General features: G+C 58.4%; 1 protein-coding gene and 1 long non-coding RNA gene across 4 annotated transcripts in view; one reads left to right on the top strand and one right to left on the bottom strand.

Moving 5' to 3' along the window:
- The window catches only part of EPHA10 (EPH receptor A10), a 51,007-nt gene extending 37,007 nt beyond the window's left edge, over window positions 1–14,000 (top strand). For 2 of the 3 annotated variants that reach the window (XM_019547909.1, XM_019547908.1), the window contains one exon: window positions 888–976. Coding sequence is in view for 1 of the 3 variants with exons in the window: in XM_019547907.1 (XP_019403452.1) it covers window positions 888–996; window positions 2,378–2,433; window positions 3,710–3,835; window positions 5,414–5,599; window positions 10,160–10,221; window positions 10,329–10,532; window positions 11,481–11,630; window positions 12,362–12,555; window positions 13,019–13,183; window positions 13,770–13,884 (1,367 nt within the window). In the remaining 2 variants the exon portion in view is untranslated. Of the gene's footprint in view, window positions 1–887; window positions 997–2,377; window positions 2,434–3,709; window positions 3,836–5,413; window positions 5,600–10,159; window positions 10,222–10,328; window positions 10,533–11,480; window positions 11,631–12,361; window positions 12,556–13,018; window positions 13,184–13,769 lie in introns of those variants that run through there. The other variant, XM_019547907.1, reaches the window with a different exon arrangement.
- LOC109318581 overlaps window positions 1–26,761 on the bottom strand; it is a 28,702-nt gene extending 1,941 nt beyond the window's left edge. The window contains exons 1-2 of the long non-coding RNA XR_002103282.1: window positions 26,751–26,761; window positions 13,993–17,591 (exon numbers count right to left, since the gene is read on the bottom strand). This is a non-coding gene — a long non-coding RNA (uncharacterized LOC109318581). The remainder of the gene's footprint in view (window positions 1–13,992; window positions 17,592–26,750) is intronic.
- Between the last annotated feature and the right edge of the window lie 968 nt (window positions 26,762–27,729).

The following is a 27,729-nucleotide window of genomic DNA, read 5'->3' as shown; positions in this document are numbered from 1 at the left end:
TCCCTGCCTAGACATGGGAATATTTCCAGAGAGCAGAACGAGGAGTTTGTGCTGCGTTTGAGAGCTCAGGGGATGACTGGTATTGTCCTGCGCTTTAATCCGGTTGCACCAGCTCTGGCTTTCAGCACTGAATGGGAATGTAAATCATAGGAGTGATGAGAGGCAGTGTCATGCCTGCAAAAGAGGCTTCTCCATATCCTTGCTGAAGCGGGAGGCGTTGTCTTTGCTGTCAGGAATGCTGATCTGGGGCTCGGAGAGGATTCTTGGGGCTGCAGAGAGTGTTGAACTGAAGCACGTTGAGAGCCTTACCTGGAGTGTCACGGCCTTCGGTTTCTTAGGCCCAGATCCCAGCTCTCAGTTGCTGAAAAGTTTTGATTGGGGTGGGGCTGGGGGATTTGCCACAGGGTGTTGCAAGCCTGAAACACTGCTGCCTTCCTGCTAGCAATTCCCTCCATCCAGTGTGCCCAGGCCTGACATGACCATAGCGCTATAGCAAGACGGTTGTCTGATGGCTTGTGGCCGTCACACAAACCCGGGTGGGATTCTCCTCCCTGCAGCTGCAGCAGGGTAGGATCAGACAAGGTTTTCTGCCCACTGAGAACATGTTCCAGGGGCCTACCGTGCCCCTTTCTGGGTATCTGATGATGCCAAAGGGAGGGAAGTCTGAGGGTTGTTCCTCTTCCTGCCCCCTGCTCTTTTTTGTGGACAACCCCACTGCCCTGTTCCCATTGCAGGCTGAGTCCAGATGAGGGGGGTGGTGGGGGAAGGATGCTCTGCCCTGGCTCATGTGCCATCATGCTGCCAGGGCCCTGCAATAGTGCCTAAGGCCTTGGCCACTCCAGCACCCTGCCCCCTAAGCCTGACCCCTGTGTCGCTTCACTCGGTAGTGACCGTGGCTTCGAGCGAGCAGAACCCAGTCATCGTCATCGTCGTTGTGGCCATCGCTGGGCTCATTGTACTGGTTTCCATGGTGATCGGGGTGATGATCTGGAGAAGGTAAGCCACTCATCCTAGGATGCACGAGGCTGTAACTCTGTTGTCCCTCATAGCCTCCTGGTGTGTCTGACCCTGTGAGCACAGCTGGGGGAGAGCTTCACCTGCCCCATTTGTTGCAGCGTTTGGAGAACCAGCTGCACGACCAGGCAGGCAAAAAACCACTGCACTGGTTCCAGTGTGGTCCCTGTACTGGATGAGCTGCAGCTCCCAGCTCTGGGACTGGCATCATCAGACTCCCGTCCCATGGGTCACCCACAGAGATGTCCCATGTGTGTTGAGATGGTCACAATGGCAAATGCTGGAGACAGTTGTTGGGTTTTAACGCCAAGGAGGTGGCTAGTTGTTCTCGGTGTCTCCTCCCTGCCCTGTTCCCTGCATTGAGATGCTGCTGTGCAGTGGGCCGGGGCTGGGCGCTGAAGCAGATAATTGTGCTATCACTGGTGCCGCTCATGCTAGTTTCTGTCCCCACTGTCAAGGCTGCTAGAGTGGGCGTGAGGGTTCACAGAGACGTCTCCATTCATGTGCCAGATGTTTCAGTTTAATGGGATGTAATTTTTAACTTCAAAAGAAGAAACTGAACCTAAAACAAGGAAAAGAGTTTACGGTGGGAAACACCGAGGAATGAAAAGGCATTGGCAGGTGCCCTGCATCACGTTGCCCCTGAAGTGCAGTCCTTGCCTGCCAGCCTGTCCTGCCTGGCGGTGGGGAGCAGCAAGGGGGTCTCAGGAGGTGATGGGCCTCTCCTGCACATAGTGCCTAGTCCTTATGGGGACAGCGCCTGCTTCCAAAGAAGCCCACAGGCTTTTTGCTTTTGAAACAAGCTTAGGATCAAGTAGAGGACAGGCCAGTTGCACAGAGCTTCACCTGTCTCTTTGTAAGGGAGACACAGTGATGATGGAGAAGACAGAAATGTGGCTGGATGTGAATTCCTTCTCACAGTGTCTCTGAATGCACCAGGCTGTGCAAAAGAACTGGCGCCCACAAATGCCTGGTGGTGGCAGCCCTTAGTGTGGCCTGTCTAGGGCTGAGAGAGGCTCTCCCCAGACCCTCACTGTCCCCCTGAGCCAGAACTTGCCTTGATGTTGATGCCCAGGGAGGATTTGACCTCTACTCTTTGGCTTCTGGCACCAACACTCATGGTCCATGTTTCTTGCACATGGGGCATCCCTATGTGCCCTATTCATGCAGCTCTGAGTTATTACCTCCCAGCCTCAGTAATTCCCTGCCGCTGGGGGGTGGTGCACAGAGGTGGCAGCAATGCCCAGTGTTAGGACCTGCCTTGCCTTGGCTCCTTGTGTGGTGTGTGCCAGAGGGCTGGCCAGCACCCTCAGGCCCCATATTCCACCAGAGACTAATGCCTGGCTGTTCGTTCTTCTTGCAGACAATGTGGGTACAGCAAAGCCAGCCAGGATGGGGATGAGGAGCTGTACTTCCACTGTAAGTACTGTTTACTGTGGGTACTTTGCTGTTCTTCGTAAGCCTGCTCCCTGCAAAGGAAGCCCTGGATGCTTCCTTTGGAGGGGCTGTCATCCTGCGACAGCCCAGAGAAAGCTGGTGCAGTGCTGCACAGCGCTGGAGAGACAGCTGGTTTGACAGCTTCATAAGCCAGCGTCTGTCCTTGTGGTGTGCAGGGTGCCGGGTGAGCATGGAGATCACCAGGTGGTGGGAATAGACAGGGCGTATGCATGACCCTGCCAGCTTCCCACACATGGGGATTCAGGGATGTGGCTGCCCAGGGGACAGCTCTTTATTACCAAGTGCTGATGATTTCATAGGCAGCCTTTGTCAAAGGAAATTCAAATGTCAGCCCAGTCGAGTGCATTGGATTCCCACTGCTGGTGGGCACAGCGCACAGATGATCTGCTCCCTGAAGCATGTCAGAAGCAGGGGAGTCTCTTGGCTCTGCTGATGGGCTTTAGGCTGCTTTGGGAGTTCTTCCCTTGCTGCTGAATGAGACCTGAACATTTGTGGAGGGTTTCCCACACAAATCAGGGCATGCTGGGGTGTAGCAGCAGGTGCTGCCGGCAGCTTGTGCACTGCTGGTGCCTTAGTCCCAGCCTCGGGTATCAGCAGCACGTGCAGGAGAGTGCAGCAGCTGTGTGCTCAGCAGGTAGTCCCTGGGCTGTGCGTGCTGTAGTCGAGGGCTTTGTCTTCCCTGCTGGGCCTGGCCTCCCAGGAGAGCACTGAAAGCCCAATGAGTTGGGGCAGAAGCTCAGGCAGATGCTCGTGGATGTGCAGAGCAAGGCAGGGCCAAGCTGATAGACTCTGCTCCTTTTGACTGGGAACAGCCTTTAGCCTCCCTCTGTCTGGCGCTCTCAGCAGGCAGCTGCTAGCAAACCTGCCCCAGCTCAATCCAGCAGCTCTGGTGGTAGCACGGAGCTCTGTGCCTCCCCAGACACCCCTGAGAGAGGCAGCCTGGGTCCTGGAGATGGTGCCACAGAGCATTGGTTTCTGTTTACTCGAAGTGCATCGGTGCTTCTGAGGGGTTGTGCACAGCTTCCCCCCGGCCGCTGTGCCCAAGAGAGAAGTCTGGAGAGGAAGACTGGCCTAAAGTCAAGGCTGGGATTAAGCACGGGGGACTGCAGGTCTCTCACTCCCAGCCTGCCCAGCTATGTCACCTGGAGCTGGGGATCCAGGAGCAGCAGAGTGGGGAGGAGAGGGCGCTGTGTGCCCAACTCACACTGCCACTGCTTGTCCCCGCTGTGTGCCACAGTCAAGATCCCCACGCGGAGGACATACATCGACCCCGACACCTGCGAGGACCCCATGCAGGCTGTGCATCTCTTTGCCAAGGAGCTCGATGACGCCAGCATCAAGATCGAGAGGATTATCGGGACAGGCACGTGCTCTCGCTGGGAGATGGGGGGAGGGCTGCAGAGACCTCATTGGGTCTCCCGCACTTGGATGAGGCTGGGGACACCTGTGTCACTGAGGCTTGGGGATCCGTGAGTGTCCGGCAGGGGGGTCTACTCAGTGTAGACGTTTTCTTCCTTGGCCCTGTCCAGCCCCTCGGGAAGCCCACAAAACCCCAAGCTGCTCCCCATGGCATGTAAGCAGGACCACACTGGGGCACACCTCTGGTCCACCTTGACAGGGGCAAAAGCAAGTGCTTCAGGGGAGAGAAAATGTCTGGGGCATGTGTGGAGTGACCCATCCCCTGCCAGACCCCCCCCCCCATCTGCCCCCAGTGATTTAGGGCTGTCTGAGACACCCCTACCTCTGACTGCTGTGTTTCATAGCACCCAATAGGCCGGTCCTCCATGAATCATCCCTTTTTGAGCCCAGTTCTGCTCTCTGCTTCCCACAGCAGTGAGTGGACCCCTGGTGTTTTAATAAAGTGCTTCCCTGGTTGTTTTAAACCAGTCCTGATACTTTCAGGTGCCTGCCCCCGAGTCATAGTATTGTAGGCTGGGTGAGTAACAGCTCCCTGCTGCTTTTGTCCACACTCTCCTGACTCTTTAGACTGTATCACATCCCCCCTCAGCCTTTTCCTTTCCACACTGAAGAGTCCCAGTCCTTGCAGTCTTCCTCCCTACTCATCCAGCCCACCTCCCTGGGGCTTCCAGCTTTGCTCTTGTCCAGGGAGAAGAGTGCATGGTCAGTTAGGATGTGATCTAGGCCTTTGACTCTGTGTCCCTGGTTGCTCTCTGGGGCAGAGAGAGCAGACAGACATGAGGAGGGGCTCCCTGGGACCATCAGCAGTTCTCTGCTTCTCGGCAGCTTGGCAGCACCTGAGATTGATGTACAAATATATTAACGCGCTGATGTATTGATTTCCATCAGCTCTGCTGCCTAGGACTTAAAAGCAAATTAAAATCCCTTCTCCAGGCCCATTGCTTTAATCACCAAGGCCAGCCCATGCTGGGAGCCAGGCTGCTCTGGGGTTATTTCTCCAAATCCTGCTAGGATGGGAAGGAAAGGCAGAGGGAGGACAAAGCCAGCAGTTTCGGCATGGAGACCAAGGACTGTCAGACACGGGTGGGGACGAGGGAGTCTTGACAGTCGTCTGAGCAAGGGCCTGGAGCTGCTGTGCACAGGGGAAAGACAGCCAGCTAGGAAAACTTGTCCAGCGTGGTTTGCATTAATTTCCCAGGTCACCGTAGGAGGGGCCTGACTCCTAGCACAGCCCATCCAGTCCTGCTTTGTCCCATGTGTGCCTTGTACACTGAGCAGTGTGTCACCTTCTGCCAGAGTCCTTGCTCTGGTCAGACATTGCAGCCTGGCGCTCCTGGTGATGTTGAAGGTTTGAGGAAGACCTAAATCCAACCTGCTATAGGACCATCTCCTTTTCTCCTGGCCTGTGACTAACAATGGAGCAATCCGGCCCCAGCCCTCGGGAGCATAGTGTATAGGCACCATTGCAGGGGCCAGGACGTGGCTGCAGGCGCTTGGTAACTCTTGTCTCTCCCCTGCCCAGGTGAGTTCGGGGAAGTCTGCCGGGGCTGCTTGAAACTCCCCAGCAAGCGGGAGCTGCTGGTGGCCATCCAGACCCTCCGCGCAGGCTGCTCAGACAAGCAGAAACGCGCCTTCCTGGCAGAAGCCAGCACCATGGGCCAGTTCGACCACTCTAACATCATCCGCCTGGAAGGCGTCATCACCCAAGGTAGCAGCACTGTGCACCACGGTGCAGAGGGGGCACGTGCACGGCACCTCCAAGGCGGTGAGGCTCCTCTGCCTCTTGTGGTACTGGGAGGTGAGGGTGCTGAGTGCCTTAGCATGAGCTCAACCAAAGCATGGCTTTGCCAATAGCAGCTGGGCCTCTTCCCCTTAGCCCCCCAGGAGCCCTGATTGCTGATTAAATCCCCCTGAAGTCCCCCAAGGTGCTGGGTTTGCCACGGTGCTGTGTCCCTGTCCTCGTTTAGCCTGAAAAACCCTGCTAGCGGGTGCTACAGCCATGTTCACAGTAAGATGAGGCCTCTCAAAGTGTTTGGGCAGTTGATCACTGAAACATCCAGGGTGCAGCTGAGATCAAAGCATCTGGTAGGGGGCTAGGAGAGAGGGGTCCTCACCTCTCTCACTCATGTCAGAGGTCTGAGAGTGCGTGCGGCTCACAGCAGGGACCAGGGAGCTTTGTGAAATGTCCGACTGCCTGAGCTTCATCTGAGGTTTATGATCAAAGCTAATGAGGGGGAGCGGGACTCTCAGCTCCTGCTCTGTCGACAGGGACAGCAGGCCTCAGAGGCACAAGGTACAGGCAGTAGCATGCATTTGTGGTACATGCAAGCTGCTGTGAACGCAGGGGAACCTGAGTGGGAATTATTTAATTAGAGCAAATGACCATGGTCCCTTCCTGACCTGTTTCCTGCTGATGCCAAGCAGAACCACATGCGGCAGTGAGGACAGAGGCGTCAGTGCCAAGGCAGTTCCAAGGGGCCCTGTCACTGGCCGTGTGGAGAGATGGACTGAGGGTCTTGAGAGCCCGGTAGCAGCAGGGCGATGCAATCAGACAGGCACTCTGTGTCCCCACGTGCTGCCCCAATCAGCCGACAGGAAGCCATCCATGTGCTAATTGGTCCCCATCAAATGAAGTGGTGCACTCCCCGAGCTGAGCCCAGCAACTGCAGTGCTGCGTCGTGCACCGTGTGATTTAAAAGCAATTGAAAGCCATGGGCCCATGGAAGAGCAGGAAGGATGCCAATTGTTCCCTTAATTACCTGCCACACCGTCTGGGTCTTTAATGCAGCAGCACTGGCCTGGTAACGGGCTTGGGCAGTGGCTGGTGGCTGAAAAGGCCATGCAATTGCTTCTGGAAGTCTGGCACGCATCTGGTGGTTAATTGAGTGTTTCCATAGAAGCTGATGGACCGGGTCTGTCAGTAGAGGGGTCCCTGTGCATTGCTTCCTGCCTCCTGGGTAGCTGAGCTCTGCATGCAGTGGAGCAAGCTCCTGCTTGCTAGTACCCGTGTATGCCCAGAGACGGTTGTGCCACTGTCAGCCCACGTGTTTCACTGGGCACGTAACGTGGCATGCCTCAGTGGTGCTCCTCCTAGCGTCACAGCTTCAGCCCTCCACCTCCGGTCAGCACACGGAGCCCCTCTCAATTCCTCCACACAAAACCCATCACTGGCCTGAGGCCCAGGCCTGTAGCTGGATAAAGCAGGCAGATCAAACATCAGGATCAGACCCAGCTGTCTCAGGGAATCAGGCCCTGGGATGCTGAGCTGAGCCTCTACGTGCAGCTCAGACACGCTGAAATTAGTCCCTTGATGGTCAAGTGCATAAGTACCATCATAACAGACACTCCATCATTCATGCCTCGCTGTCTGCCAGTCCCAGTTCTTGTTTATAAATGCAACCCGCATGCCTGCTTGTTCTCTGCCTCTGATGCTACCTGTCTCCCTGTGTGTGTGTGTGTGTGTGTGCATGTGCGTGCGTGTAAATTGTGCCATTTCCATGAACAGCTCCATCACGGGTAATTATATCATCAGAAACCCTGATTGCCCACTCACACTCCCCTTTTGTGATGGAGGAGTGGAGGGCCCTGTGCCCTGAGCAGACTCGCCCCTCTCAGTGCTAATGCTTGAGGAGATAATGAGCCTGGTTCAGGGAGACAGATCACACGCCTGTGGGGACCTGCCTCCTCCGCTTGGCGGACATGAGGCTGTTTCAAAGCAGAAGAAAGTCCTTGCCCCGATGGTGGATATGTCTCAAGGTTTCCCCATGCTCCCAGTAGCTCTGGTTCCCATGGTTGCTAGCACAGCACTGCAAAGCAGCTTTTCAAACCCCAAAACCATGTGCCATGTTGCAGTCTGTGCACAGAGGTGAGGACACCCCCCCTTTGCTATCCAGAGCATTGGCTCTGCAGCTGCATGCCTTGCTCTGAGTCCTGGATGTCGAACATGGCACTTGGCTGCATTTCAACACTTCTGTTTGAATGAGCCCCGGGTCATGCTGTACCACTGCTTTGGCTTCACTTTGCTGGGCCAGCCTTGCCGGCTGCAAACATTCTCAGCAGCATCGCTACATTTATTCCCAGATCGCTGAGGGCAGTGTCAAGTGGTGTCATGTCATATTTGGATACTGGGGAAAACTCTCATGAGGAGGGTGGTGAAGCACTGGAACAGGCTCCCCAGAGTGGTGGTGGAGTCTCCATCCTTGGAGGTTTTTAAGACCCAGCTCAGCAAAGCTTTGGCTGGGATGAAGTAGTTGGGGCTGGTCCTGCTTGGAGCAGGGGTTGGACTAGATGTGACCTCCTGAGGCCCCTTCAACCCTCCTTGCCTATAGTTCTATGTCTTGCATTGGTCCATGAAGAGCCCCTCTAGAAACCTGCCCGTCTGAGGATTTGCTGTGGATGACCACCTGTTGCCCAGCCAGTTCTTCACGTGCTCCACTGGCGTTTGGCTCCGCATGTCTTGCGATACCAAGTCAGGATGCCTCACAGAAGTCTAAGCAGTTCATCTGTCCAGCTAACTCACAAAGGACAAGAGCAGGCCTGCTTGCCATAAACCTGAGCTGAGGGGCCTTGATTCAGTTCCTGCCCTTCGCTCCTATACCAGCTGGCTTGCACATAGTCACTTCTGTGCTTGGGGTCGACACAGGCCAAGCCCTGCATCATTCGCTGCATCACCTCACTTCTCTTTTGGAGTGCTGGCATCATCCAGGAGCATTCTTCCAGCTTCCTGGCACTTCCCCACTGTCTCCAAGACCTATTAAAAATGAAAGCCGGTGGTCCAGAAATCTCCTCAGGGCTCTGGAGTACAAGCTGCCTATTTAAACATGTTTATCTCCAGATCCTTTCTAGTTACTAATGGACTGGAAAGTACAGCATCATCTTCATGGGATATGAGTACATCATTCTGTGGCTTTCTCCTGCTACAGAAGCATTTATTGAGTATTTCTGCCTTTTCTGTTTTATTTTAACTGTCTCTGTCTAGTAATGGGTTGGCACTTTTGATTCTAGGATTACTTTCGTTTTTCACCGATTTTTTTAAAAACTCTTTTGCGAGGCCTCTAGCTGCAGAAAGGCCATTTCCCCAAAGCCGAGGAAAATTGAATGAAATCGACTGGATGGAAAAATGTAGGCGGAACAAGCGCGACTGAAAATTGGGAGTTGTGTTGGAAGAGTTTGTTAGAGGGCTGAAAAGCCACAATTGCACAATCAAGAGAGAGGACAAAGCTAAGAGCTAAAAGCCTGTCTTGGCTGAAGGGCAAAGAGAAGGCTGCCGTGAGAAATTAAACAGCAATGTATAAGAAACGGCGGAGAGAAAAGAATTCAGATAAACTAGGGGTTGTGAACTGCGGAAACGTGGCTGAGGGAAAGTAGGGCACCAGGGAAAAGCCTGGACTGGCAGGGAAAGAAGAGCGAGGCGGTATCGGCATCCAATTAGACCTGCCCCGCTAGCCTCTCAGCACGACTGCACCAGCTCTGCGGAGGTTACACGTGTGCTCTTTACCCCCTTGGCTGCTCCAGCAAAGCCCCCATCGAGGAGGCTTCTCCCAGCCTGTGAGAGACAGGCCAGCTTGTCTCAGCCACCGCTACCACGGGCGCAGAGGCCGGGTCGCCTCCCATACAGCCCCTTTACGAATGCAGACACCCAGCTGACTTGCTGTAGGTTGTAATCTGGACAGCAGCTGTCTCCCCTGGGCTCCAGGGTGTTTCCTTTTCCTTTCTTTTAGCAACTGTTATAGTTTGATTTTCTTCCCCTCCTTTTGCTTTCCCTTTGAGCCTGGCTTGCCTGGTCCCCTGCTTTCACCTGTGGCATGTAACGGGGTGTCTAATGTTTGGGATGTTCCTTCTGGTTGTGGGTGAGCGGATATTTAGGGAGGTCGTGCAGCGCCCTGCCTATCACAGCCCTGGAGGGCCCTTCCTCTCCCACGCTCCTGTGCCCGTGGCTCAGCCAGCACCTCCCACCTGTATTTCTTCAGCCTTAGTTGGATGGGAGGAATCTCTGTGCCTTAGAGAGAGACGTTGTCGTGACAAGTTTACCAGGCCTTTGAGCCATTAAGGGAAAGAACCCGGGACAGTAACTGGACGCCCCATCCCCTTCTCAGCTCAGGCTCCACTTCCTTGCACTGACAACCCCCCCACCATCCGTAGAGGCTCCCACGAAGGGCAGGCTGGGCTCAGCCAGTGGCCTAGTGCGAGATGCGAGTAGGAGGGTCATTGGCTGCCCAGTGCTTGGGAGTTTGCTCAAAGTAACCCCCTCTTCTGCCTCTCTGCCCAGGGAACACCATGATGACGGTGCTGGAGTACATGGGGAATGGGGTGCTGGATTCCTTCCTGCGGGTGAGTGCGTGCAGCCTGCCAGCCTGTCCCTTGCCCGCTGGAGCGCTTGCTGGTGCCACGTAGAGCCATGCTGACCCATGCTGGGCTGCCTCCTTGCTGTCTTGCAGAAGCATGAGGGGCAGTTCACAACCATGCAGCTGATAGGCATGCTGCACGGGATCGCTGCTGGCATGAAATACCTGACAGAGATGGGCTATGTGCATCGGAGCCTGGCTGCCCACAAGGTGCTGGTGAACAGCAACCTGGTTTGCAAAATATCCGGCTTCCGGCAGCCACAGGAGGATAAGATGGAGACCATCTTCACCACCATGGTAAGCGGCAGGGTGGCAGAGCAGGGCATGGAGTGGGCTCTGCACCTTCCTCTTGGGAGGGAAGAAACCAGTGCACGTTTTTTTTTAACTGGAAAGCAATTAATTGGGCTTGTTTGAACATCCTGCAGCCACTGGAAGTGAGCTGAAGGTGTGAGATCATCATGTGACTCACAGCATTAATATTTAAGAGTCGACACATTCCTCAAGCAGACAAACACTTCTGGCTGTCAGGGAGCTCTGGCAGCACCAGGGTACAGAGGCGGCAGACTGCAGTGCCCGCAGCCCCCGGATCCCGTCTCTCTGTGTGGGGCTTGCAGGAGATGCTGGCAGGGGGGCAGCTTCGAAGAGACTTGGAGGGGGCAGTTTCTAGTCTCTGGAGCCAATCCTGGGGGGCACTCAGCAGCTCTGTCGTGCCAGCTCCTGCCAGGGTGGACAGCCATGGGAAAGGGAGGGGAGGAGCAGTAGTCCTTGTGCTCTGAGCCTGTATTGTACCTTGGCCTTCTCTCACACCAGGGATGGAAAGCTCATTAGCACTAATGAGTGGTGGGAGAGCCTGGGAGCAGCCCCCGAGACCCCACATTGGTTTCTGCAGCTCCAGGAGCAAGGCATGAGGTCCTCCAGCCCCTCTGCTCCCTTCTCTCTGGCTGAGGGGGAAGAGCTGAGAGGAGCCTCTTAGCGCAGCCATGAGGCACCGACTCCTTCCAGGAGCACATGTCAGGAGTGAAGGGCAGGCTGCTCTCACCACTGCAGCAGCATCTCCATTAAATATTGAGGCTAGTGTGCCATCAGCTCCTCTGGCAGAGTGAATATTTCAAGATGTGGCTCTGCCATCTCGCCTGGTGCCTTATTCCATTTTTAATGGTGCGGGGCCTGTGCTGCACATGGGGAGGTGCCGGGCAGAGACCACAGCAGGTGAGAACCTCCTTTCTCCTGCTTTTCCCTTGGCAGGGAGGAAAGAGCCTCGTGCTGTGGTCAGCCCCCGAGGCCATCCAGTACCAGCACTTCAGCTCAGCCAGCGACGTGTGGAGCTTCGGCATTGTCATGTGGGAAGTGATGTCCTACGGAGAGAGGCCGTACTGGGATATGTCCAACCAGGACGTGAGTTGCTTCCCAGCCCCAGCCGCGAGCATGTCGCCTGTCGCTGCGTGGCCGTATGCAGCAGAGGCTGCATGCATGGATTTTGGAGCATGTGTGTCATTGGCATGGAGCTGCATGAGCAGCCCTGGGGGCTCTTCAGCGCTCAGCTGTGTAGGGAGGATGCTTTTGGCCTGTAATAGCTGTGGGAATGACATACGCCCATTGCTCTGAAAGCAGCAGCTGTTCAGATGACACTTAGCCCTGGGGAATTTTCTGTGGGCTGCTTTTATCAGTTTATTGGTGTCTGTGCCTCCCTGCCTAATGTGGGCTCTGGGTGGCTGTGAGAGGAAGAGACAAAATAAGTTATAAAAGCTGCTAACAGATTGACATTGGATACATAACCCCCGCTTTTCCCCAAGCAATATCCCAGCTTAGTCACGCCTGCTAAATGCCTGCCCAAATAGGAAGCTGTTAAAGTACTTCCAGAGGTCCGGGCTGGGCAGGCCCCAAGGGTGAGGGAGCTCCAGAGCTGAGGGGAAACTACCAAGAATGACCTTCCTTGTGTCTTTGCCTTGGCACACTGATGGTGCTTGCAGGCTGCTCTGGGCTGATGGTGCCTAAGGGAGAAGGCAGTCCCATTTAGGGCCTGATGGGTCAAAGCCAGCACCTTGAATGGCACCTGTGCAGCCCTTGTGCTGTGTGCTCCTGATCAGGGTGCCTGTCTCTGACCTGTCCTTCTCCTGTGCTTGCAGGTGATGAAAGCCATCGAGGATGGGTTCCGGCTCCCAGCGCCAATGAACTGCCAGCCGCCCCTGCACCAGCTCATGCTGGACTGCTGGCAGAAGGACCGCAGTCAGCGGCCCAGGTTCTCACAGGTCCACAGCATCCTCAGCAACATGGTGCAGAACCCAGAGCCCCCCAAGTGCAACACCTCCACCTGCACCAGGTGAGCTCCCTGCTGCTGGCTCCTCCCCTGGGCCTTGGGGTGTGCAGTTCTTGGCCAGCAGCCTCGTGGCATGTGCAGCTGGTCATGGTTCTACCCCGCCGCACCCCTTCTCCCCACTCCAGCATCCCCTTGCTGCTGCCCACCTGCATCTACCACCAACGGCAGAGGGATGGTGATTTGTTGCTAGGTCTCTTCCGACTGTTTCAGTGGTGGCAGAAGGCCTGAACCATGCATGGCCGGAGCTGAGGTTGGCGCCAGGCCCCTTGGTCTAGGCAGCTGCCATGGTGGGGGCCTGGATGGCTGGACTCCTGAGCAGCTTCCATGAGGCTCTCACCAGCCTGGCAGCAGCACTGCATTGAGGGGCATGTCTTAGCTTCATGTTGCTCTGCTTTGTACTGCCATGGGCACCAGCTGCCCCTGGCCTGGCTCTGCTCTCACGCCTGTGCTCTGTTTGTGCCTGCAGGACCCACAGCACCTGCATCCCCCTCACCGAACGCACTTTCTCAGCCTTCCCGTCTTTCAGCTCCGTGGGCGAGTGGCTGGAAGACATAGAGATGGGCCGCTACAAAGATAACTTTGCTGCTGCCGGCTACTGCTACCTAGAATCGGTGGCCAGAATGACAGTGCAGTAAGTGGAAAGGGTGCAGGGACAAACCCAGGCACTCTGGTGCAGTGTACCTGGCTTGGAGGCTTGGTGGTTATCTTTGGTTATTACTAAACAAGACCCAGAGGCATGCACAGGGCTTTGCCATGCACCTCTCTGCCCCGGGTGGTAGAGATTTGTGTTTCAAAGCAGGGAGCATGAAGCCCGTTGGTGTTGTCGATGGCTACCCTCAGCCTCTCGCCTAGTGTCAGATCAAGCTGCTATTAAGTGTTGATCCTTTTTGCAGCTAAGGGACAGACAGCAGAGCCCACAAAGGGACCTCTGGTCTTGTCACTGGGGCTCCTCTGAGCTGTTCCCTGTGGGGTTGGTTTTGCCTGTGCTGCCTGGTCAGTCCTTCAGCCCCACTGGTGACTAGATGAGCTCTGTCTGTGGCCATCAGATAGACCCCATCCCCAAGCTGCAGCCTCCTTTGGCTTGGCTGCTGTGTGGGGCTCCTGGAAAGAAAACTGGGCACAGAGTTGTGCCTGTAGGACCTGCAGTGGGAGCCCATGGCACATCGCTTTACCTCCATGGCTCCGTACTCACCTTTGGCATGGGGCTTGTCTTGCAGAGACGTCCTGAGCCTGGGCATCACAGTGCTGGAGCATCAGAAGACCCTACTGAGTGGCATCCAGACCCTGCGTGCCCAGGTGATCCAGATGCACGGCCGCGGAGTGCAGGTGTGAGGCCGGCTGGAACGCATGTGCTCTGAGCACCAGCTTCAAGCTCCCCGGGGTGGAGGATGTGACCCCCAAACTGGACCGAACCCCTGACCGGACCAAGAGCAGTCGCACCAGGGAGGTGCAGGGCTGCTGCTGGTCTGGTCTGTCCAGGCAGGCATGGGGCGCCCAGGGCTTAGTGCTTCCGGCCCTGGGGCAGTCTCACATACCCACAGCAGCAGCCTCAGTGCCGGGCTTGATCACCTCTCTCTGTCCCCGCTGCACTGAGTAGAACGAGAGTTGAGCTAAAGTGAGAGGCTGTTCCTGGCTGTGCCAGGGTGTCATGGTGGTTGGGCCCCAAGCACCGGGTCTGAATAGAGGGTTGACAGTGTTTCTGTCCTGAGGTTCTGCCAATTATGTCCCCAGGGCAGCTTTTCTACAAACCAGCATGTTTCACTGCCCTGGGACATGGGGAGGTGATGGGAGCTGTGCACTGTGCGCAAAGGAGTCAGGAGCCCTGCTCCTCTGCCCTGCTACATCCCTGCCCTCTCCAGCACCCCAGGCCCAGCCACGTCCTTGGCCAACGTGTGGAGGGAAGGGTGACGTATGTCCCTAAGGTTCTTCTGAGCAGGCGAGTTCCGGGGAGGAGAGAAAAGCTCTGATAGAAGCAGTCTCCCTGTGGGGCTGTCCTGGCAGGGCTCCTTTTGTGTCTACTTGGTTTGGTGGCTGCATCTCTGCAGGGCCCTGTGGGTGCTCAGCAAAGGGTACAGGGCAATGCCCCTGTTATGGATAGGCCTGGTGTGCTGGGAGCAGTGACCGTGGCAGCATAGGCCCAGCCAAGCTAGACCTGGTGGCTGGCGGCTGCACTCCAGCACTGATGCTGCTTTGCTCCCTCGTCTCCCCTCCCATGAGGCCTGCCTCCCTTCCCATCCTCTTCCAGCCCACCAGTGCTAGGAGCAGCATGTGAGCGAGTCAGGTGGAATAGCCTCTGTGCTGCTGGGTGCTGGGGGCTTGTGCCACCTCTACCCCTTTGCAGCGGTGCTGGCTCCCGCAGGGCATGACTCCCACTCTCCAGACTCTGATGGGTGATGAGGCACCTGCACCCGCCAGCTTCGGCCCTTCCAGTGGTGCAGCTCTAAGCTCCATAAACACGGTGTCCAGCCCCACAGGAGACAGTGGAGCAAGCAGTGCAGGGCACAGGGGGCCCAAGCCAGGGCAATGCTGCAAGGTCAGCCCCCGCTGGATGGATAGATTCCCCCAGCCACGACTAGCAGGCAAAGCCAGCTGGGCTGCTGTTGGGCAGGCTGCCCAGAGAATGATGCTGGTAGCAGGTGAGTACCCCTTTCCACCCTGTCACGAGGGCTGGCTGGGCTGAGCGGTCTCACCTGGTAGATGTACCAGAATAAAGCACAGCAGGAGGCTTGGGCTCTCCATCACTACTCAGTGGTGCTGGGAGCTGGAGAGAGGAGGCGTGTGGGAGCGTGGCTCTGTGGTGCCAGAAGCTGGGCTGTGCTGGGCCTTCGGCAGTGGAGGGCCCCCATGCTCCCAGCATTTGTGTTACTGACAGTCTGAGGTCATTGCCATGGTGATGCCACTCTAATAGTTGCCCAGACTGTTAATTCTGGGGCAACGGTGGGGCCTGGGCCTCAGCATTGTCTCCCTGAACCACGGGGCTCTTGGAGGCCTTGTCAGGGAGTCCACCCACGCCACTCGCAGCACTTCTATTTTAGCTGCAAATAGTTGCTCTGATGCTGCAGCCTCTGCACGCAAGAGCTGGCGCAGACCCCGCATTGCAAATGGCATCTGCTTCCTCATCCAGGTTTCCTGGAAGCGAGTTAATTAACTGATCCAAGTGGGTGTGCAGTGTTCCACGGGCCTTTCATTAGCGGCTGTAAGTAAGACACATGAATTATTGATGACGGAAAGCAAAGATTTGCAAAGGGAATGCATGCAGGAGCAGGTGCTGCCAGCGCAGGCAGGAGACGTCCGTGTTCCTGGTGGACTCCACCATGGAGAGAGGACTCTAGAGCAAACTTGAATGAGGGGCCTGAGCTCCCGATGTGCCCGAGAGCGCGGCACAGAATGGAGCCCCTGCTTGGACCCTTCTGCTTCGGCAGAGCCGAGGGAACAAGGAGGCAGTGCTGGTGTCTTGATTTCTCTAGTTGATCTGGTGACCTTTGCAGAGCCAAGTATTTTGGGGAAAGGCGCTACGTGTGTAGCAGAGTTTGATCAAAGGGGTCTGGTCCACACGTGTCTCTCTTTTGGCTTAGCTGTATCAGACCAGATTCAGCAGTGCCGAGCACCACTGGATCTGTTTGCCAGGAGTTAGTGTCACGCAGGGTCACAATGGTTTACATCTTGCTCTCAGGTCGCAACTGGGTCTCGGGCCTGCTCGTAGCCTCTTGTGACCTGGGACACTGCTGACACTCCCAGGGGACTGGGCAGGCTTGCTTTCCCGCTCCAGCGGCTCAGAGGGGCAGGCTGGTTTTGAGAGAGCATCCTCCTTCCCTTGCCAGTTTCTGGGCCGGGTAAACCCAGGAGCAACACGAGGCAGCACAGCAGAAGCCATGCACCGCGCTCAGGATGAGCTCTCTGCTCCCCATGGAGAACTGGACCTGCCATTTGAGCTACAGATGCATGGAGCAAGCTGAGACTGACACGTTTGCAGCTCACCTGCTGGCAGAGGGCTCTGGCAAGCTCCCTCCTCCCCCTGGCCATGCCATTGAGGACAGCAACATTCCCCAGCATCACCTGGATTGTTTTTAAAGGGAAACCTTTGTTTTCTGGGCCCCCTCGGAAGGTGCGCGCCCCGAGTTCACCCCCAGACAAGCATTAAAATCAGCGAGTGAACCTTCATTTGCTAGAAATGCCAGATCCTGAGGATCAAGTGCAATTTGTATGCTCCTTGTGTTTACCCTGTACTAGTGAGAAAGGCTATTGGAGTCCTGCCGGCAGGAAGCTGAACCAACTGGATTCCTGGTCATTTCCTCTGGGATAAAGCCGTCCTTGGCTTCTCTGCTTTTTGTCCCGTCTGCTGCATCCGTGCTCAGAGCTGTGCCAACCTCCCTGCACAGATGCTTGCTAGATCGTCGCATCTGGTTGTGGTGTCAACGCTTGAACAAGGGGTGTTGAAACCCAGAGAAGAGCTGAGAGAATGGCCCCGGGCCTGGGGAACACGCCTGCAGCAGGCACCTAAAGAGCTCAACTTGCTCATTGCCAAAAATTTAAACAGGTGATGCACTCCCCCCGCATCTGTAGTCCCTGCAAGGGGGGAAGATGCTGATGGAGGGTTTCTGCTCTCAAACAAGGGCACAGCTGCAGCCCCCGGCTGGAAACTGGAGTCAGGCCTGGGCCTTCCTGCACAATTCTGCAACACGCAGAATTAATGTGGCATGAATATGATCCTCATCCCCTTTGGGCCATGTCGGGCCTTTTCACCCCAGGCTGCAGACAGCAGACAGCTCGCTTTCCACCAGAGCCAATTACCAGGGTTGTTTTCAACCATTTCTTCAAGTGTTTCACCCACTAGCTTCATCTTCCCAACCGTCTCCTCCGTTCTTCATGCAACTGCAGCCTCCGCTCGGGTGTGTGTTCTGGCTGAGTGCAGAGTGAGCCTGGGGGTTCGGTTACCTTCTCGACTGGTTCTTGTGCAGGGCTCAGCTGTGGTCCTTTGGGAAGGTCATTGCCCTTCTCCTTCCTCCCGACTACAGAAACGGGGCAGCTTCGGCTTCCTCCTTCCTCTCCAGAAGAGAACAGGGCAAAATGCCCATCGGGGAGCACTGCCCTGACCCCTCCAGTCCTCCCTAATTGGGTTCCCTCATCAAGGCAGCAGAAGACAAGATGAATGGAGCAAGCTCCAGGCCGCAGTTATGTGTTTAATATTAACTCACATCCCATTAGCAACTAATCCCTGGGGAAGCGTCAAATGCCTTCTAATTAAATTAGACTGCAGCAGTGCTCTTCAGCTGCTCCACCAAAGGGAGCCTTTCCAAATGGGTTTCTTCCCTGCCCATGTGACCTTTGACACAGTGAAAACCAGCATCCTCCTCTCAGCACCAGAGACCCCACGAGCCCGCTGGCCATGATAAGGGTTTAATGGTCTTGCTGCGGCACAGGCGCCAGCTTTTCATAGGGGCATTAGCATTATCTCATGTGGTTGAAGGAGAGTGAAGAGCCTTTTTTCTTGGTAATCTGCAGGCTTTGCTGGCACTAATAAATGCAATTACAACAGGATTAGATTGTAGATGCTTGTACATCCTGTTGGCGGGACAGGAATGTGAGCGGGTTGGAGGCTACAGGCAGGTAGGAGGAGCAGGCCATTCAGAAAAGGGAGGCTCTTGGGCCAGGGACCATCCCTTCATTTGCCCCTGCGTGTAATCCAGCACCTGGGTTCATTTGCCTTCTGAGACGAGGCTGCAGCCCAGCCCTGGAACAGCCAAACACCGTGGCCCCGCTCCCTGAGCACCAGTCCCTTGCAGCGGAGCATTTACATCGGGACTTGGAGATGCTGTGTTGGTTTAAATCTTCCTTGTCCACCCAGCCCTGGTTGCATATCTCCAGGCATGGAAGGGCAGCTCTCCCCGCCCAGGCCAGTGCTCCTACAGCCGGTTCCCTGGCTTTGCAGTATCCACCTGACTCCATGAGCAGGAAGCCACCTGCATGGGCTTCTCCCCTGTGCCAGCCAGAGCTGCCTGGAGCAGCTCCCAGCCCTACCTGGGCCCTTGGGGCCGGCACAAACTCGCCAACCAGGCAAAAGTGCAAGTTTCATTCTGGTATCTCCAGCTCCGGGGACCTGCTGCTCGGCCTGGAGGGCTTCCACCAGGCCAAGTACCATCCCACGAGCTAGAGCCAGGGTCCAGGAGAAGAGAGGATGCAGCCTGGACCACGCTTGAAAGGGCCGAGTCAAAGAGATGCCCAGTACCGATCGGTCTCCATCGGCTGACTCGCCAGGACAGCCAGCACGCATGTGAACGTGTGGTGTGCTCCTTCTTCCGCCCCAGGAAAAACCAGAATCAGGTTGGTTCAGCTCATTCTGCGTTTTTTGATATCCATTAACCCCCTGTTATATAGTGTAAATACAGACTTGAAAAGGTAATATATATTTTTATAAGTTTTGAACAAATGTACTGTATGATGACAAGGGGCACTGTGTACGTTTCGCTGTTTAAAGTCTGTTCGGATATGTCCAGGGAATGACCGGTGTTTGGGACTCATCCCAGTCGTGCTGCTGACGAGGCTAAGAATCCAGCTCTACCGGCCTTTTCTTTTCTTTTTCTTTGTTAACTTTATATTGATGGAGCCGTCGTGTGTGCAGGTTGCAATAAAGAGAAACCCAAATGCCGGCTGTGCCGTGACTCGTCTGTGGGTTTATTTCAGGTGTGCCAGCGCAAAGAGCCAATTAGCAAGGGTAGCAATTATCTGTCAATTAGTCGGTGAAACTCTGGCGATGTGCGAAATAACACAGTCATGATTTATGAAGCAGCACAGGCTGACTCGAGAGCCTCCAGGTCCTGCAGAAGTGGCGGCTACGGCAGGCCTCAGCCCGTGGCAGGGTTTCATGTCGTTCCCGTGTCTCCACGGTGCCCGCGGTGTGTGGCGCTGCACGGAGAGATGCCTCTGCCGGCCTGTCCAGGGGCTCGGGAAGCCCGTTGCACTCGTCCCCAGAGCGTGTAACCTTGGAGTCGGTGGCAAGGCCATTTCCCTCTGTCAAGTCAGGTGCAAATTGTCAGTCTGCTATGTACGCTGCTCCCTGCGCGCGGCAGGAGCTGGGCTGGGCTGGGGGGGGAGCTGCCGGGTAGAGTTAGGCTCTGTTGAGTTACTGTGCTGATGGCATGTAATTAATTGTTTAATTGAGTCAATGAAAGCGGTGTATGGCCAGCATGTTAACTACGAGCATGGTGCAGAGGCAGCGATGCTTGGGATGATTTGGTGCAGCTCTTCCTCCGGCCCTGTTTCTCCCCCTCTTCTCCTGGTTGCTGCCACAGGACAGGGGAAGAGAGGTGCTTTTTGCACGTCCTGGCAGCGGTGAGGGGTGCTAGGTGCCAGCGGCAGGGGTGAAGTCGGTGCAATGCCCTCCCGTCCCGTCCTGTCCTGTCCTGTCCAGCTGAGCAGAGCCGGCCCCTTCCCTTTCCCCCTGCTGACCCATGAGGACCCCGGGTCTCCAGGCACTGAATCCTTTGCAGGGGGGTTGCAGCTGGGAGAGGCAGGGCACTGCCTGGGGGAGGCTGTATGTGGCTGGGGGGGCCAGGTGCAGCCCCCCGCTGCAGGGCCTGGCCTGCATGCACCATGGCTGGGGCAGGGAGGGGGAGCCCCTCCATCCCTGGGTGAGCTGCAGCCCTCCCCGCCCCTCCGTGCTGCTGGAAAAGGAGCCATTAATAATCGTGGCTCCGTCCCAGGGAGACGCATCTCCTCCGGCTGCTGGCGGTGGCTCGTGGAGATAAGTGCGAAATCATTAGCAGCTGCCTGCGCACCAGCCGGGGAAAGGTCAGGCTGAAAGACGAGCGGTGCTGGCATCGCCCTGGGCCCCTGCGTCCTTCCCCCGGCTCTGGTCCGGTTCTGGGGCAGCGTAGGTGACGTAAGGCCTGCAGCGAGAAGGGATGCATCCTGCTCAACCCCACTTGCAGGGAGACGGGAGACCCCTGGACTCTTCCCCAGCCGGAAGGGCGGGCCGGGGTCCCCTGCTGCACCCACAGCCGTGTCCCAGCCTGGCTCGAGGCCTGCGATCTGCTGTTCCCCGCGCTCCCTGGGGCTGTCCTTGCCTTGCAGTCTCTGCTGTGCTGCTGCTTGTCTTAATTCGGGGCTGCCCAGATACAGCTGCCTTGTGAAAGGCTGGACGTTGCCAGCGGAAAGACTCGGTCCTCCCCACACCCCGCAGGACTGGGGGAGAAGGGACCGGTGCCCCCATTTTATAGAGGGGGAAACTGAGCTACAGGCTGCACTTGGCTTCGGCACCATCCTTCGCTGGAGTCTGCTCATCTGCCTCGGGACCGCAGCCGTGCGTGGCACGGTCTGCAGCAAGCGGGCATGCCTGGGTGGCTGGGAAAGGGCCTCAACCTTCCAGCATCCGCAGAGCAGGGCCAGATGAGAGCAACGAGCCGGGCCCACCGCCCTCCTGCAAAAGGCACAGGCCCGGTGGGTTTACCCGGTGCTCTCCGCTGCCACGAGGGCACGAGCGGGATGTGTACAGGCCTGGGCGAGGGGCAGCCCTGGTCTTCCCCCTTCTTGTAGGGTGCTGAGGGTTTCCCCAGCCCACGCACGGCCAGCTTGGCTGTCCTTCCCCAACCGTGCTGGGTGTTAGCACTGGGCGTGGCAGGACCACGAGCAGCTGGGTTTTGGCATCCCCCCTGCTGTCCTGCACAGAGATTAAATAGAGTTCCCATTCATCCATGTTTTCCTGGACATGTCCCCTTTTTGGATCCTCTGATCTCTGTCTGGGCAGTTTTTTAATATACAATGTCCGGGATTTTGGTCACCTGAGCTTTGAAGTTTTTCCCAGCACTTCCCAGCTTGCCCTAGCAAGGAGCTGCCTGGGGCTGGAGGGAGCGGGGCAGACGGGGTGCAGGGGCACGAGCATGTAGCCGGCGTGCACCTGGTGGGGGGGTGGGAGCCGCCCCGCACCTGGATGCAGGTAAGTGGGGGGTCAAAGGGCCAGGGCTTGGCTGTCTGCAGGGTCGGGGGGGAGGCGTGGAGGGAACGGGTGTGCGAGGGGGGCAGGTGGCCTTGTTGCACTTGGGACAACTCACAACTTCAGATGAGCAGGACTCAACCCTGCAGTCCCAGCGCCGCAGGCAGAGGCCTCTGCTCTCGAGCCACAAGCTGGAGGCCAGGAGGTTTCTTCGGGGTCTCCCTTTGTTCCCTTCACAGAGGGCAGGACTCGAACCTGCAGCCCGGCACCCAGGGCAGAGGCCTCGCTCCCCAGGCTGGAGCCCAGGGGCGGGCAGGGGCCTCCAGACGAGCAGCGCACGCGCAGCAGGTTTCCAGGCGCGCCTGTGCACTAAACACCTCCTCCTGGCGCGCGGGACCCCTTTCCTGCTCCCTGTGCCCTCATGGCCCTGCTTTTGGCCCCGACGCCGCTGGCAGGGCACCGATCCCAGGCTAAGCGCTTGCCCCCACAGGCAGCCATAGCTGTGGCCTGCGTGAGAGGCGGCATGAGGAGTGACCGGGCTGCAGTGGGAAGCTGGCATCTGTGCCTACAGATGAGGACACGGAGCCTCCCCCCAAGACCGGCAGAGACTGGCACAGGGGGTCCCTACTGCGCCAGGCCCCCAGCAAGTGCGTGGGGCCATCAGGGTCTTGCTGGGCACACGAGTCCAGGGCTGCCATGGACATCATGCCCAGCAGGCAGTGGCAGGGTGGGACTCGCCTGAAGCCACACAGCCATGCAGCAGCAGGACTGGCACGACGCCGTGTCTTCCCGAGCTGGCCTCGCGGCGCCGGCTGGACCGGTGCCCCCGTGGGCAGGGTCCGGTCCCCACTGCCTCCCGCTCGCAGGCCGGGCTGGGCAGGGGTCTGGTCCACAGGGGACGGCAAGGGGAGAAGGAAAAGACGCATAAGGCATGTTAATGAGCGCCAGGGCCTGGAGGGAAGGCAGCATTTAAATAGGAACCACAGCTAATTAACAGGAGGCGCCGGTGCCATCGATCATCGTAATCAGCCATTTGTCAATTCAAGTGTCACAGCGACACAGGCCTCTTTCCTCTCCGTATTAATCTCTCGCCATCTGCATAGTTGAGAGAATATGGCGACTCGACTGTGTCGACACCCACAGTCAGACGTGTCGCCAACTGGCCGGAGGGAGCACCCAGAGAGCGGTGGTGGACAGGGCAGGTTCACCCTGGAGGGACGTGGGCAGTGGGGTGCCCCAGGGCTCGGTCCTCGGCCCGCACTGCTCAACATCTTCATCAGTGACTTGGACGAGGGGGTGAAAAGCACCTGTGCAAATTCACAGACAACACTAAGATGCAGGGGGACGTGGGCACACCAGAAGGGAGGAATAGGCTGTGATCGGACCTAGACAGGTTACAAGGGTGGGCGGATGAGAACAGGATGGGATTCAACACCGACAAGTGCAAGGTGCTGCACCTGGGGAGGAAGAACCGGCACCATACCTACAGGCTGGGGGACTCCCTTCTTGTCAGCACAGAGGCGGAAAGGGATCTGGGGGTCATCATTGACTCCACGATGAACATGGGCCGGCAGTGTGGGGCGCAGTCAGGAAGGCCAACCGCACCTTGTCGTGCATCCACAGATGCATCTCAGGCAGGTCCGAGGAGGTGATCCTCCCCCTCTGTGCGGCGCTGGTCAGGCCGCAGCTGGAGGACTGCGTCCAGGTCTGGGCGCCGCACTTCAGGAGGGATGTGGGCAGCATGGAGAGGGTCCAGGGAAGGCCACTCGCATGGTCAGGGACAGCAGGGCAGGCCCGACGAGGAGAGGCGACGGGACCTGAACCTGTTCAGCCTCCACAAGAGAAGGCCGAGGGGGGACCTGGTGGCCTGTTATAAACTAGTCAGGGGGATCAGCAGGCACTGGGGGAGTCCCTGTTCCCCTGAGCACTGCCAGGAGTGACCAGGAATAACAGTCACAAGCTGGCAGAGGGGAGATTCAGACTAGACATCAGGAGGCGCGACGTCACGGTCAGGGCGGCTAGGGTCTGGAACCAACTTCCAAGAGAAGTGGTGCAGGCTCCTACCCTGGGGGTGTTTAAGAGGAGGTTGGATGAACACCTTGCTGGGGTCGTTTAACCCCAGTACTCTTCCTGCCATGGCAGGGGGTCGGACTAGATGATCTGCTCAGGTCCCTTCCGACCCGACCAACTGAAACTATAGTAATGAAGCCAGCACTGCGCTCCCTGGAGCTCGGCAGACATCCCAGCGCCCCCGCCCTGTCACTCCAGCTGCACCAGCTGGGACCTGCTGCCCTCTCCGGAGCCACGTTCAGGGCATCCTGGAGAAGTAGGGCTGGAAGAGAGCTTGCATCTAGTCCAAGCTCTGCCTGAGGCAGGATCAGCCCCGTGCAAACCAGCCCAGACAAACCCTGTGTGCAACCTCTGAGCAAAACTAGTCCCCCACGCCACCAAACCCGCCACGGCCTGGCCCGGGACACCCCTCCCCACCCGTCTGCGGGCTGCAGAGCTGTGCCTGGCCCCGTGTAGGGGCAGCCTCTGCCACGGACCAGCCCCGAGGTGCTGCATTGGCTGCGCCATTGTGCCCCTCCTCTGCTCTGCAAGTGTTGTGGGGGGTGTACGCGCATGTGTGTCTCTGCATGTGTACAAGCTTGTGTGTGCATGTTTGTAAGCATGCACGCACACGCATATGTGGCTGCATGCGTGCGTGTTTGTGTGAATGCATGTGTGCGCCTACAAGTTTGTGTGTGAATGGATGCATGTGTGTATGTGTGCATGTGTGTGTGTGTCTGCAGGCATGTGTGTTTGCATGTGCCTACATGCATGTGCTCGTGTGTGTGTGTGTGTGTGTGTGTGTGTGTGTGTGTGTGTGTGTGCATGATGTGTCCGGGGTGCTCATGACAGCCGGGCTCTGGGCAGCCGTGGGCACCGCACGGCTGACTCCCGGCCGCTGCCAACAGCTCTAGAGGCTTCGGTGGCTCCCGCGCTGTTCAGCGGCACCATTAGGGACGCGCGTGCCCTCGCGGTTGCTCCTGGGCGACAGGTGCTTGTGGCAGCAGACCAAGCCGGGCCTTCGTCCCCAGCGCCGCGGGCAGCCGCAGGCGGGAGGACGGGCCGAGAAGCCAGAGCGGCCTGGCGGGCTTGTGCCCCTTGCCCCATGCCGGCGCGCGGCTGCGGCGGGTGGCGGGCAGCGATCGGCGCGGCCTGGACCTGTCCGAGCTGCCGGGAGCGGGCCGGCCCCGGCCCTGGCCCCGGGTGGGCACAGCAGGATGCCAGCGCTGCTGCGGGGGCCGGGGACGCAGGCACGGCTCGTTATGGATGGGGTTTAATTAAGCAAGACTTATTGCCACATCCCCTCAGTCCCGAGTCCTTCAAAGCGGTGGCTAATTTATAGGACGCGCGTAATTAAAGAACCATCGGCACGCGCCCCTGATCTATGAGCCGGCTGGAGCCTCTTGCGACGCGCGTGGGCCTCGGTCCGGCAGCCGCGGGGCCACGACGACCTTCACCGGGCAAAGGAGCCGCACGAGGCGCCGCCGAGCAGACACGGTCCTGCAGCAAGGGGCAAGGAAGGAGCTCCCACGCGGGCTGGGGCAGCATGGTGACCCCGGCCACATCCCTCCCTTTAGGCACCAAGGTGCGGGGCCAGCCCCGACGTGGGCGCTGGGCTCTGGCTGGGTGACGCTCGCTCCAGTGCTCTGCAGAGGCCCTTCCTCTTTGCAGCGAGGGGCTGTGCAGGCTGTGCCCCCTCCCCGTGTGCCCCTCGAGGGCTGGAGCCCTGACCCCACTGGGACGGCCCCTCACCGCCTGCAAGGCAACTTTCTTCCCCCTGCCCAGCACCAGGCCGATGCAGCACGAGCTGGGTGGGACGGAGAGGCCCTGGTCCCGTATTTCACAGCCACCCAGGGAGCAACGTCCCATCTCGGGGTTTTTATACTGTTAAATATTTTTAAGCAGTTTCCATTACACCTCCGGAGGAGAGCGAGATTAATGGAGCCATGAAAATGCCTGCCGGGAGATTTAGGTGCGCTGGGGACCCTGGCAGGCGCCGCTCTGAATAAATAGCCACCGGCGGCCGTAAATTCAGCCTTCCTGGGGTGAGGGGTATGCAAACTGGCCATCGTGCACGGCTCCCGAGAAGGAGAGACGCGGGCACGCGGGTCACCTCGCACCGCTGCATCGCGGCCGGGGCGCCGCGGCCCTTGCAGGGCAGCAGCTGGCATGGGGGGAGACCCGCTGGGTGGTGCCTGCAGCGGGGCCCTGGAGCAGCGACCGTCACGCTGGCTTTGCGGTCACGCGGGTGCACAGAGCCGGCGGCGACCCGCTCCCCGTGCGAGCAGACGCCGCGCAGCCTGGACTCGAAGGCTGCAGCCTCTCACCCCAGGAAAGGGTGGGGGTGGGGGTGGCCAGAGCCGGCTCTCCGGAGGGCTGGCGTGGCTGTGGCCTGGCTCCTCTGAGACACTTTTCCCAGCTGCGTTTTGCTTGGCTCCTAGCCCCGGGCAAGCTCAAAGAGCCTGCCCTGGCTGCGGGCGCGTGCTCCACGTGCACAGGTGTGCGATACAGGGCTCCACGTGGCCCGCTGTGGTGCGTTTGCAGCCCCTCATTTAGGGCTGCCACGTGCTTGCCCCTGCACGAATGCAGCCAGGACCAGTCCCATCTCCCACCCGAGCCTGGAGCTTAGGGTGTCTCGAGGCAAGGTCCGGCGCCCAGCTGGGTTCGGGCCCTTCCCATGGCCAGCGAAGAGCGTGGAAGCAGCACGAGCGCCGTGCTGCAGGCCGAAGGCCTCGTGCTGTGGAAAGCATGTGCCCTGGTTCAGGGGACAAGAGGCCCGAACCGGGTCCAGCTGGTGAATGTGGCGCTGCGGCCAGCTCCGTCCTGGGGTCCCTTTCCTGCCGTGCCCCGCGCTGGGAAGTGCCCGGGCCCGCGGCCACGCGGAGCGCGGGCAAGACCCCTCCCTGGCGCTGCTGGCGTTTGCAGCTGGTTCACAATCGCCGCAGTGATTTTCCCTGGCGAGGTGGATGGCTCGGGCTCCCCGAGCACGCTCCATGAATAACAACATCTCAATAACTCTGATTTAGCAGGCGTCCTGCTGGGAGACGAAATAGCACAAGGCAGATAAGAGACGGCCCTTTCGGTCATCCGAAGCACCTCGCGCTGCTCTCCAGCGCCTCTCCGGCACCTGAGCCACGGCTGGAGCCCTCCTCGCTGATGGCTCTGGGTGCCTCTGTCCCCAGGGGACCAGAGGAAGAGGCCCACGCAGAGCGGGGGAAACCATCGTGCCCAGGGCCGCTCTGTCCCACAGCTCAGCTTGCCACGTCGGCTGCAGTCACCGGGAGAGTTGGTGGGCGCCCGGTTGCACAACAGCGCTCAGATGCATCCAGGGTGCTGCCGGCGAGGCGGGGGGGCCGCCAGCCTCCCGCTCGGTTTCAGACATCAGCCCCGAGTGTCACTGCAGAAAGCAGCCGCCCTGTCTCGGGGACGCGCGAGGTGCCAGCCCCCGCGTCGGGCAGCGTCATGAGCCCAGCTTTCTTCTTGCAGCGGGCCCCTCTGCCCCAGGACGGCCACTGGGAGCAAATGACGCTTGCCAGCAGCTTCCAGGGGTGGGTAGCTGCAGTGACTCGCTCGGAGGCAGACAGGAGGGGACGGACCGGGCTCTGTGCACACACGCCGTGCTCTTGCCCTGGGGCGCTGGCACCCCCGAGAGTCACAGACCTCGGGGATCACGGCCAGCCCAGCCCCGTCTCCAGCAGGACCAGCCCCAACGCCGTCCCCCCGCCAGGCCTGCGGGGCTCGCGTTCATGCTGCCTCCCTGGGGCCGTGGCTTGGTCTTCCCGTGAATCATGGAAACCAGGGAAGTGCCAGGAGCAGAGAGGCTGGGAGGGAGGATCCTGGGCACGGGCGCGCGAGTCCTCCGTTGCAGCTGCCAGGCGGGGCCCGGCGCTTTATAAACCATCCTTTAAGTGGGAGAGTAAATTGTGCAAGGTATTTTAACCATGAAGGAAGAGCTAAATGAGGCTTTCGTGCATCCCACTGTTACTGTCTCCTTTAGAACAGGATAATTAACGGGGAGAGAGCGCAACGAACAATTTACCAGCCGGCGTGTGCGGCGTGAGCGTTTCCAACGGCAGCTTGCTGCTCGGCACCCCCGGCCCGCGGCAGGCGCGGCGCGGCGCGGCCGGGAAGCGCCCGAGGGCCGTCTCCTCTCCCCCGGGGCCTGCGCGCCGTTCCTGAGCTCTCGCCGGGCCCGGCGC

The sequence above is a fragment of the Crocodylus porosus genome, unplaced genomic scaffold, assembly GCF_001723895.1.
Source record: "Crocodylus porosus isolate Cpor-Errol unplaced genomic scaffold, CroPor_comp1, whole genome shotgun sequence".
NCBI classification, from domain to species: domain Eukaryota; kingdom Metazoa; phylum Chordata; order Crocodylia; family Crocodylidae; genus Crocodylus; species Crocodylus porosus.
The sequence above is the reverse complement of the archived record's forward strand: the minus strand, read 5'-3'. Positions and strand labels throughout refer to the sequence as shown.